General features: G+C 48.3%; 1 protein-coding gene across 1 annotated transcript in view; it reads left to right on the top strand.

Moving 5' to 3' along the window:
* Nucleotides 1–8,164: 8,164 nt before the first annotated feature.
* The window catches only part of VDAC1 (voltage dependent anion channel 1), a 16,611-nt gene continuing 13,637 nt past the window's right edge, over nt 8,165–11,138 (top strand). The window contains exons 1-4 of the mRNA XM_023532008.1: nt 8,165–8,237; nt 8,764–8,813; nt 9,497–9,649; nt 9,747–9,800. Of these exons, the coding sequence (XP_023387776.1) occupies nt 8,171–8,237; nt 8,764–8,813; nt 9,497–9,649; nt 9,747–9,800 (324 nt within the window). The 5' untranslated portion in view covers nt 8,165–8,170. The remainder of the gene's footprint in view (nt 8,238–8,763; nt 8,814–9,496; nt 9,650–9,746; nt 9,801–11,138) is intronic.

Below are 11,138 nucleotides of genomic sequence, written 5' to 3'. Positions count from 1 at the left end.
ACTCATTTCCAGAAAGTAGCCTTGCCTAGCAGAGTCACACATATTTAAAGAACTGCAACGGTACGTATAACCCTAGAGCAGTGAGAAACAAAACTGTTCCCTAATTTGAAATAACTGCGTTAAACACGTTATCTTCATTGTGTAACTTTCCAAATCCTGTGGGAAACTTGTTAAACTAGTGTTTCTGGGCTTGCAGGGGAGGGTGACATGGGCAACTGGGATTCTTCTAAAGGCCTTGGACTTGGTGCCTTTTCTCTCCTTAATGGTGGGTGGGCCAATGGCTTCTGTTGGAGTTGACCCAACTAAAGTGCTTGACCTTGGGGAGGGAGGCTGCTGTCAGTTGATTACTTAATTTTATTTCTGCTATTCTGTAGGGCTGTTTGTTGACACAGCACAGGGGCTCAGGGGGACCATATAGTGAGGAATTGTCTGTGGGCCTCTGGTCCTGCTGGGCACTAGGCAGATGTGGACAACAACCTCTGGGCTGGTGGCAACAAGACACATTCACCCCCACCTTTACCGGTAAGATGCTCCCAAGGTGCCAAAGTCCATTCTGCCCTTGTTGGCATTTCTCACGGTGTGACTTCTTTGGTGGAAGTGACTGAGAGAGGTATGTGTGTGGCTGAGAGCCAGCCAAGCCTGCGGGCAGCCCCTCAGTGGTCAGAGGGTCTGTGGCCTCAGGCTCCCCACAGACTCTTCTGGTGGCCATTGAAGAAAGGCGAGCGGTGGGATCCTCAGCTGGGCCTGGGCACAGTGCTCCATTTTCCAGCTTGCTCTCAGGGGGCTGAGGGTGAGTGGGAATCTAAGCCTTTACCCAGAACTGTGCTGGAAAGAGTCCTGGAGAGCAGACTGAGCTCACCACACGGCTCTGGCATGAGCCATAGGGTCTAGTACCGATCAAGTCACTCTCCTGTCCCTCGGTTTCTCCAGTATACAAGTGTGATCATCATCATCACTGTCACTGTTTATTGAGGGCCTGCTCAGCACTTTTTGGGGGGCTCGACTTAATGCTCTGTGACATTGAATTCACCATCTTACAAGCCTTGGGGGAAAGGTACTGTTTCCATTTCTTAGGTCAGGAGGCCTGAGCACAGAGAGGTGAGGTAACTATCTAAGGTCACACAGCTCAGCAGCAGTGGAGCTGGAATTCAGGGCGTGGTCTGGCTAGCTTCAGGGCTGGTGTGTCACACTGCACTTGTCGCTCCAGGGGGCCACTGCGAGGAGCTAACAGATGTGAATGCCCGTTTAAAAGGAGAATTTGCTGTTCAGTAGGGATGTGTTATTTTTTCACACTGATCAGAGTGAGCATGTGCATGGCTGGGTGGAGGCTAACTGTCAGTGAGTAGCGGTGAGTGGAGTCACTCCTATTTGTCGCAAGGTCAATAGCACTGGATGTCTATCAGAAGGGTCAGTTTTTCTGGGATGAGGTGTGAGGTATTCTTCCAGGACCTGGCTGGACAATATTCAACTAAACAATACCTCATCATGGTCAGGGAGGACTCTGGACCCTGGGGTTCAGGTAACCTCTCGGCAACCTGCATGACAACCATAATTATAAGAAATATATAAAATGAAAACCTGTGACAAAATACTGTCCGCGTTTATTGCATACTTCCCAGGTACTAGCCACTGTACTAAGTGCTTTATATTCATCTCATTTAATCCTCACAATGATGCTGAGTCATGTACTATTGCCCCATGTTAGAGGCGCAGATAGTTTGTGACTTGCCCATGGTCACATATCTAGAGAGTGGTAGAGTGGGATTAGGACTCAGAGCTGCTCGACTCCCAGCTCTGCTTGCCCAATCACCATCTGTGTTAACCTCTGTGGGTCAAACTGGGCAGCGAGGATCCAGGTGCCTGAGATCAGGCGGGAGTCTTGGGTGCATCTGGGACCCAGACCTTGGCATGCTGCCTGCCAGCCCAGACCTTCTCTCCTTGATAGGTGGGTGGGCAGGCTGCTCTTAAGTAAGCTACATTCCCTTGAGGCTTGTGGAAGCTGGTGGTAGCCCAGCTCTCAGGCAGTTTTAAAATAGAAGCAGCGCCTGGAAAGCTGGGCTGCCCCGTGTGCGACTGTCGTGGAAGGGGAGGGAAGGACAGGTGCCCTGGAAATCTAGACCTGCTCCCAGAGCATGGGGCGTCGGCTTTGCCAGCATCAGGGAGACCCAACCAGGGGCTCTTCTCCTGGGCTGCCCCTTCCTGGTGAGAAGGTGTGGGCTGGGGGTGTGTGGGGAAGTTCCTGATGGTGTCGGCCCCACAGATTGGCTTTCAGAGCTGGGCTGGCCTCTTGCTGGGGAAATTGCTTTTTCTGGTCCCGAGTTAGAAAGAGGTGCTTTTGCTTTAATCTCTGGCTGGTCTGATGCTCCCCTTTCTTATAGGCTGGCCCAGTTCTGCCCTGACATACCACCTAGAATGATGTTAGAGAAACAGCAGAGCCAAAGGTGTTCTTCAATTCTCCCTTCCCAAGGGGAATCCAAGATGATGATGGTGATGATGATGGTGACGTGATGATTGCCATTTGGTCGAGGTCCTTGCAGGAATCACACACTCACATGGGGTAATCAAAGGAAGCATAATGAAGGGATCATTTGCAAAAGTGTCGGTAGAGTCTGGGGCACCAGATAGGAAGCGTGGCCCTGAGGGTCCTTTGAAACTGGGAGGAGGCCCCTTGGCAGGAGCTGCGGACTTGGTTGGAAGAAAGTAGTCACTGCTTTTGCGAGATCCAGCAGGGAGGGAACCTGGGGGTGAGTGCCCCACCCTCATTCCCATCTTCTGCTGGTGCCTTCTGCTGTTGGCCGAAGCCAGCCATCGCCCATTGATAATAATCTTGTAATTACTAGGTCTCGGGGCATAGGGCAGGATGGAGGAGGAAAGTGAATCTGGAGCAACAAACAGAGACTATCCAGAATAATGGATTGTGTTTACCACTGCCACTTAGTGCGTACTCACTGTGTGTCGGACGTTTCTACATGCTCTGCCTATGGACTTACTTAATCCTTGCAGCAACTCCGGTAGAAAGGCACTGTTGGTAGCCCCATTTTATAGATGAGCAAAACGAGACCATGGGAGTATAAGTTATAAGTGATAAGTGGCTTGTCCAAAGTGACGCAGCTAGGAAAGGCTGGTGCTGGCTAGAACGTCTGCAGGCACTGTGTCCTGCTGCCTGGGCACCCAGATGGCCGGGAAGTGCTGTGGCCGAGTGGCTCTAAGTGTTTAGGTCCTAGCCCTGTGATACCCTTGCTCTTGAAGATGTTGTCTCTCAACCCATTGGGTGTGACCTGTGTTCAGATGACTTTTCCTCCCAGGTGTCCCTGACTGAGATTTGGGGACCCATGGCTATTGGGCTCCCCGCGTCAACCATGGCAGTGGGTATTGGCTCTCCGAGGGCACCAAGGCTCCCCTGCCTGGATCCTTCTGAGGGAGCTTCTACAGAGAAAAGAGCACACTTCAACGTGGGGGCTCTGGGGGGTGCTTGGTGCATGGAGGGAGCCCACTTCTCATGTGAGGGCTGCCCTGCCTGTTCGTTAGATAGCGAAAGGCTGAGAGGGAGGGAGGGAGGGGGGCTTTTGAACAAGTGCCTCAGGCGATTTTCATGCACCCTAAAGTCAGGGACTCTGCCTCCTCCCGCCTTCTGGGCTGGGTGGCCAAAGCCACGGCTGTCACCTGGGAGTAGAATGTGCCTCCTTCAGGCCTCTCCTGATAACACTGATGTCTCAGTGTGCTTCGAACCAGTGTAGACACCTTCTAGATGGCTTTTCCTCCTGGCACTCCTGCTGCAGCAGCCTTTTATAATATGGCTTTTTGTGGCATTGCAAAGACAACCTGGCTCAATTTTAGACACATTGGTTGCATTTTATAATTTTTTGTCCTTAAAAAAAAAATCAATATACAAAAACAACTTAGATAATGAAGTAGACTAAAAAATGAAAATCCTGTTTTAACTCCACTCCCTCCCTAACCCACCCCCACCCTTTCCAGAAGCAGCTCTGTTGCAGCCACATGTACAGATTGGCTCATATCCTTCCACAGCCTTTTCCATTCATTCACAAATGCGTGAACATGTAAAGATGTGTATGTAAAGCAGGTTTCTTCTAATTCCATGGAATTACACATTTTCTGTAACTTGCTTTTTTCTTTTAACCATATCATAGATAGCTTTCTGTGCCATCGCCTATAAATCCACCTTATTCTTTTTGCTTACCACATGATACTCCTTAGTTTGCAAGTACCTTAATTTTTATTCAGTCATTTTCTCATTGATGGACATTAGGATGCTTCTGGGTTTTGTGTCACAAATAATGCTGCAGTGAGCATCTCCCTGTACCCATCTTTGGGTGCCTTGGGGTCTATGGCGGGTGGGTCCCCAGCAGTAGAATTGCTGCTAGGGTTAATGCTTGCCCACTTAGGCACTGCTAGCAATTGGCTCCAAAAGGGCTGTACTGTACCTAATACCCCAGCTTGGCATGAATAGGAGTGACCATGTCCCACACTAAAAGTAGTTATTGTCATTTACATTTTTGCCAATCTGTTGGTTGAGTGAATTTCCTAAACAGGCATGTCAGTCACCCTAAAGTGGCTCCCCAAGGCTCTTCAAATAAAGTCCACACTCGGTTCTGAGTTGAGAAGTAGAGGAGCTCATTTCTGAAGGCACTTTGCCTCCTCAGCCTGAGTTCAGCTCTCCTTAGGCCAAAGTGGGGGTGAGGGTACCAGCGAGGGTCTCCCTGTTCCCCTCCTTCTTGCCTGCGGTGCTGTAGTTGCTTTGCAGGGGAGCTCCTGCTTCCTGGTTACATTGTTATCTGCTTAGTTCCTATTGTCAGATACTTAGTTTCTATTTTTTCTACTATAAAAACACTTTGATGCTCACTGCATTTAGTCATTAAACAAACATTTATATTGAATACCTATTTGTGCCAGGCCTTGGCATTTTTGTACACCTAGCTTTTTCCATGTTTTGGATAAATTTATGCATGACAGGCTCTGGGATGCTTTGAGTTCAAGGGTGTGATTTGGGGGTAGGTGTGTACTTGTGGAGGTAGTGGGGGCGCTGGGAGCAGAGCAGCTGTCACTGCCATGCAGCTGATGAGTCAAGGCGGGTACATTCTCCCCAAGACTGAGGTTATGTAAGTGTTACCCAAACTATGCTGGGTGATACACTATCTCCCCTCTGAGCTTCCAGTATGGGCTGGATTTTCATTCCTGAGCTGTGTGGCACTTGCATAATCTGTTCAAGGTCAGCCAGGGAATGGGTGGTAGGTAGGCTAGCGGGCAGGGGAAGGAAACTAGGGGCTCTTATCTCCTGGTGTGATTTATTGGTCCTTCTCAAAGTCATCAGTGACCGCAGGCAGGTCTGCTCAGCCAGCCCTGCCTGTCCCTCACTTTCCACTTATCCTGGGAACCATGCTCCTAGGGCTCTGCCTTGAAGCCATCACCCAGGCACAGACCTGGGATTCTGCCTTTCCCAGGCGGCCTTCTGATTTCCATCTGTCCAGGGCAGGCTGGTCTGCCCATGTCAGAGTGCCCTGACGTGCTCAGCCTCTGGAGGCTGGGCTTCTGAAGGCGCATGAGGTGGATGCTGTAGAGATGGAAGGTGAGCTGATCTGAGTAGAGGGAGGGGCCAGGGCCAAGACTCAGCCTCCAGGTTAGTGCAGGCAGAAAATCAGATGAGAAAGCAGAATGCTGAACTCTTCCCTCCAGTACCAGCCTGAAAAACATGAATCATTATTTCTACAATAAAATCGTTTTGAAGTGGGTGCTGAGAACTGTGTGAAATGGGCATTTTCTGGGTGTTGTTTGCAGTTGTAAGAAAGCTGAGCTTCTCAGAGAGGCAGAGCGGCCTCAGGCCTTGCCTCAGTTCTTCCAGATAAATGCAGCAGGAGACTGGGGTGGGGGCTGGGGGACTCTGCCAAAAAGCAGAAGGGGAAGCCTCAGCCACTGCAGTTGGGGGCCTTAGTGAAGGGGTTTCATTCTGCTGCCCACCTTGGAGGGTGTTACCTCAGGTCCAGGAGTTGGTTTGGCTCCACTCAGCCCGCTGCTGAGCTCCCTCTGCTGTCCCCTCCGCTGTCCTTGGAGCGTAATCCTTAGTGGCCATGTACTCAGGGTGACGTTTGCTGCGCATAGAATATTTTTTGACAGGTGGCTTTGCCTGTCTGGTTTTGGGGATTAGTGATGAGAGCAGGCATTCGGGGAACATTAAATGATGAGTGTTCTGTCTTTTCCCTGAGGGACGGATGTGTCCAGATGTGAAAGCTCCCCAGGAAGGTCATAGCTGACCCTGAGATAATGCCACTGGACTGCTGTCTCCCTTGCCCTGGGGCTGAGTCTGTGGCCCAGCTGGGGAGGGGGCAGCACTGAAGAGTGTCACTTGGCCCATTGATACTTGCTAGTGCTGGGGCAGGGTGGAGAATAATCTGGGCTCTTTGCCGAATGGTTCTGCAAGTTTGCTTGGGGCTGCATTCCCTCGGCTTTCTCTCCAGAGTTGTTTCAGTGCTTCTCCTGAGAGGAGGCCAGGCTGCGGCATATGCCTTAGGCAGGGGGTATTTCTGGAGGACGTGGTGGATGGTTTCCTGGTCTGTCCCTGGGGTGGGGGTGCCTGTGGGGTTTGTTTGGAGTGGAAGGGGAGTGCCCAGACTTGAAAGAACCAGTGGGGCCAGTGTAAAATGGATCTTCCCCAAGTGTTCTTTGTGCCCTGACCCTAATGTGTAGACTGAGCTGCCCATGGTTCCAGCCTGGTCATGTGTAAGAAATAACACCAACAAAAATAGGATAGTGTAAACAGCTTACTGGGCTGCTCTCTGCTCTGACACAGAAGTGAGTTGGGGCAGAATTAGCAAAACCTCTGAAAAAAGTAAAGTAGAACCTGGACCACAATTTTTACAATGTAGAATTATGCAAGTTTATAGTTGTTTCTCTTACAATGTGCTCATTGGTTCTGTGGGCCCGCTGCAGTGTTTTTGAAATTAAGGAATTGGACCTCCAGTTGTGGCATTGTTCCCTGGGGACCCCTCGGACCACTTTTTAGTGGGTCCTTACCGGGAACATGCCCTGCAGCTGTTTATGCAGTACACATACATGAGACTTAAGATGGGGTGTGTGTAGGTTCAGTGTGATAGTTTAGATATGCTGTATTTTAGACATTAGTGGAACCATCCTTGGGTTAGCTGAATTTCTGGCTAATTGAGGCTAATGGCTTTGGAAATGGAGAAGATGCAGAAGCTGGTGCTGTCTCTTGGCCCTCTCTTCCTTGATGGAGCACAGAGTGTGCGCCATCCAGAATTAGGATTTTAATTCTGTGTACATAATGTGCCCAAGCAAAGCCTCTCGGGGACATGGTGTGGTCTTTGAGGCAAGGCTGTTTGAATTACTCGCCTTCCTTGAATCCCGAGGTGCTTAACAAATGCTTGTTGACTAACTTCGTGAAATGCAACAATCCCAAGCAGTACTTTGATAGTTGGTTTTAAAATAGTCACATTGGAGCTCAATAAATGTTTGCTGGAATTACAATTTTTTTGGGGGGGGGGTTGGGCGGATATGCTTGTATTGCCTTTCATGTGAAGACTTGCCTAATTAGTTAAGTTTTACTGTATTCCCTGTGAGGAATGTGATACTCAAAGTGGGTTTTCCTAAAATGCAAAAGTTGTGTGAAAAGTTGGGTCCACTCTGACACATAGTAGGTACTCCATAGATATTTGTCGAGTGAATGAAATCAGAACTATATGGAAAATAGGTTGCTATTGAAAAGCTCTGATTTCTCTTCAGTGCCTTTAATGTCCTCGCAGTCAATGTTCTTGTAAGAAGATATGTTTTATTGGCAAGAGTCCTGCAATTCAGTAAAGTAGCTGGCTCATGGGAATATGCCTTTGATCATTCATTCGTTCAGCAAATATTTACTGACTGCTATATGCCGGTCCTGGGGATGCTGAGGAGAAGAGGTGTAAAGTCAGGCTGATCTCTTGTCAACAAAACTTACTGGGTGTCTCAAGTTCTGGCCACAAAAAGAAGCAGGAGACAGCACAGGCTTCCCTGTCCTCACCTGGGAGAACAAGGTACCCAGAACTCAGTGTTGATGATTTTTATTGGTTGTTAATTATACCTGATCATTTTTATTTATGGAAAACTAATTTCTATAATTACCAATGTATTTATTCTGGTGGTTCTTTTATTGTAGCAGAAGATGGCTGTGCCTCCCACGTATGTTGATCTTGGCAAATCTGCCAGGGACGTCTTCACCAAGGGCTATGGTGAGTGTTGCATGGAGTGGCCTGTCAGCTCACAGACTGGATTGGCATGTTTGGGATTTTGCTCATCACAGTTTGAGAGACCCGGGTCAGTCAGCTCTCAGAACTTTCACATCAGGGAGAAAAGATGAGCTAGGAGAGCAGTTTGGGTTGTGCACCCAGTTGGGGCAGGCTCCAGAGTTGCTGCAGACAAGCGGGCATTCTCGTTCCCTCTCCCAGGCGTGGAGCAGCTCTGTGGGTCCCGCTGCCGTGAAGTGCGATTTCTAAATTTAGCCCATCCTTAGGCACGTGCCCACGCCATCACGAACCTTTTCTTCACACTCCACTGGCAGCGCAGGTGGGGGCCACGTGGGGCCTGCGCTTGTTCTGCCTGCGACTGTGCCATGGCAACTGAGCTCTGCACATAGGCAGGCAGCAGTGGGGACCGGCGCAGTCTGTATTCATGGCATTTTGAAACAGCGTAAGGGAGGCAGAGTAGCTCTTGAATTACTTATTTAACCTCTTAACAGTTATAATTTTCTTTCTTCAGGATTCGGCTTAATAAAACTTGATTTGAAAACAAAATCTGAGAATGGACTGGTAAGTTGCCTGACCCTCATGGAACATGGGGATTTCTTGTAGATCAGTCAATAACTTCCAGGTCCTGGGTGGTAGAGTCAAACGAAGAGACTTTGATTGTGGCAGTTTGTGGTTGTCACTTTATTGCTTTCTCTGTGGGATGGGTGGTCCAGGGGAACTCTGCCGTTAGGGCCCCAATTCAGTAGCTGTTAATATTCACAGCTCTATCAGGCATAAGGTTTATTTTTCTTCATGTTCCTTATTTCAAAATTGACCTGTGTTCTCTGCTGCATAATTATTTTTTTTAAAAAATCTTAGTAGTCGCTCTTAGACTGTGCGTGTGATAATTGTTGGAAGGAAGAAGTTTCGGGCTTGAATTACAGCAGTGTCAGCTTCAGCCCAGTGCTTTTTCTCTACCAGGAGGGAGGCGAGGTGGAAGGAGAGCCTTCTGTTTGGACTAAAGAGTTACAGGGGAGGAAGGAAGCTGAGAAGAATTCCCATGAGATTCCTTTAATTAGCGAGCTCCTTTAGCCCCCTCTGTACTTTAAATATCTAATTGAATTCTAGAATTAGCTTTTGCCCCCACACATTCAGGATATCATCACTTCTTGCGTAAAGGAAAGTATAGTCTGTTTAAGGGGTGCAATGGTGCCAAGTGAAGAGCTGGGGTGCAGGCTGTGACTCTCTCTCTCTCACCTTTAAAGGAATTTACAAGCTCAGGTTCCGCCAACACTGAGACCACCAAAGTGACAGGCAGTCTGGAAACCAAGTACAGATGGACTGAATATGGTCTGACATTTACAGAGAAATGGAACACTGACAACACACTCGGCACGGAGATTACTGTGGAAGATCAGGTAATGGTTGCCTGGGAAAAGACAGTTTTATTAATTGACATCTGCTGGCCTGCCTTGTGACTGACTAAATCTACTGGCGAATTTCTTTTATGTTCAGCTTGCACGTGGACTGAAGCTGACCTTCGACTCATCCTTCTCACCAAACACTGGGTAAGAACCTCTTGTTTTTTCTGCAAGGACATTTAGCAGTGTTGTCTAGTAAGATTCTGCACTGTTACTGTTCTCCTGGCCTCTGCTGTAGAGGCTGCAGGACTTTTGGTCCAGTTACGCTCCATTTCCTGTGAGTAAGGCTGCTGGTAATGGAAGTGACCAAGGCTGTAGGGCAGCAGGTGACATTTGGAAGCAGGGGTTAACCAGTCACTGGTGCAAGCCCCATTTTTCTGGCTCGGAGGGCCCTTCCCCCAGCTTTATACTTAGGGACAATGTAAACATCCCTAACTACATGGTGGCTCCTGAGGCTATACTTTTTGCCTCAGGCTCTCCAGCCAAACAAATTAGGCTGATGGTTACTGGGCACACCAGGAAGCAAGATGGGGTGTTGGTCTGCCCCTGGGTGCTTTTCAAAGTGGCTAGAAGGAATTGTTCTTTTTCAAGAACATACTTTTTTTTTCCTCTGCTCATAGCAGTCAGTCTCCTAAACCTACATGTCAGTGACTGGCAAGGACATGTAGCCATTCTGGATTATTTTCCTCTCTCCCTCTCCTTTCTTTTTTTCCCTTCTGACAAATGTTTATTAGAGGGAGGATCTCCTGAGTTCAGGCCTTGTACTGGGGGCAGGATGACCACAAGGAACAGGGTAGACAGGGGTCCTGCCTCCGGAGGCTGTAGTCTTTTTATAACCTGGTAATGCGTGATCTGAAGACCATGCCGAATTTACTCCTGTTCTCATCTCTGCTGTAGTTTCTGTTGCGGTAGCATTGCCTTCCTGCTTGCCCACTTCCCTCCAGGCACCCTGCCTTGATGGAAGAAGTTATCCAGAGAGAGCCTCTGATAGGACAAGGGGCTGGAGGGTGTGTCTACCCACATGATTGAATTTGCTGCTCAGGACTTTGTTTCCTGCCCTAGATGGCACATTTTGCAATTTGTAAGGGATTTACTACTACCTTTGGGAGGTTGCAGAGAAGTCTCCATGTCCTGCAATAATATACATAAGAAGAAAGGTTTTTTTTAAATTTAACTTTATTATTTTGAAATATTTTATACTTAACATATATAAAAATGTTGCACAAATAGTGTGTAGAGTTCTCTTTTATCCTTCACCCAGCTTACATTGCCACAATGTAATTATCAGAACCAGGAAATTGTGTTGCTATTATACTGTTAACTGATCTCCTGTCCTACCAGTGTCTTATTTCTGGTCTGTGGTCCAGTCGGGATACTACGTCACATTTAGTTATAAAGTCTCCTGTGCGTCCTCTCATCTGGAACATAGTCTTTCTTCGTCTTTTGTGACCTTGACACTTTTAAAGAGGACTGGCCAGTAATTATG

The sequence above is a fragment of the Pteropus vampyrus genome, unplaced genomic scaffold (genome assembly GCF_000151845.1).
Source record: "Pteropus vampyrus isolate Shadow unplaced genomic scaffold, Pvam_2.0 Scaffold74, whole genome shotgun sequence".
Lineage (NCBI taxonomy): Eukaryota > Metazoa > Chordata > Mammalia > Chiroptera > Pteropodidae > Pteropus > Pteropus vampyrus.
The sequence above is the reverse complement of the archived record's forward strand: the minus strand, read 5'-3'. Positions and strand labels throughout refer to the sequence as shown.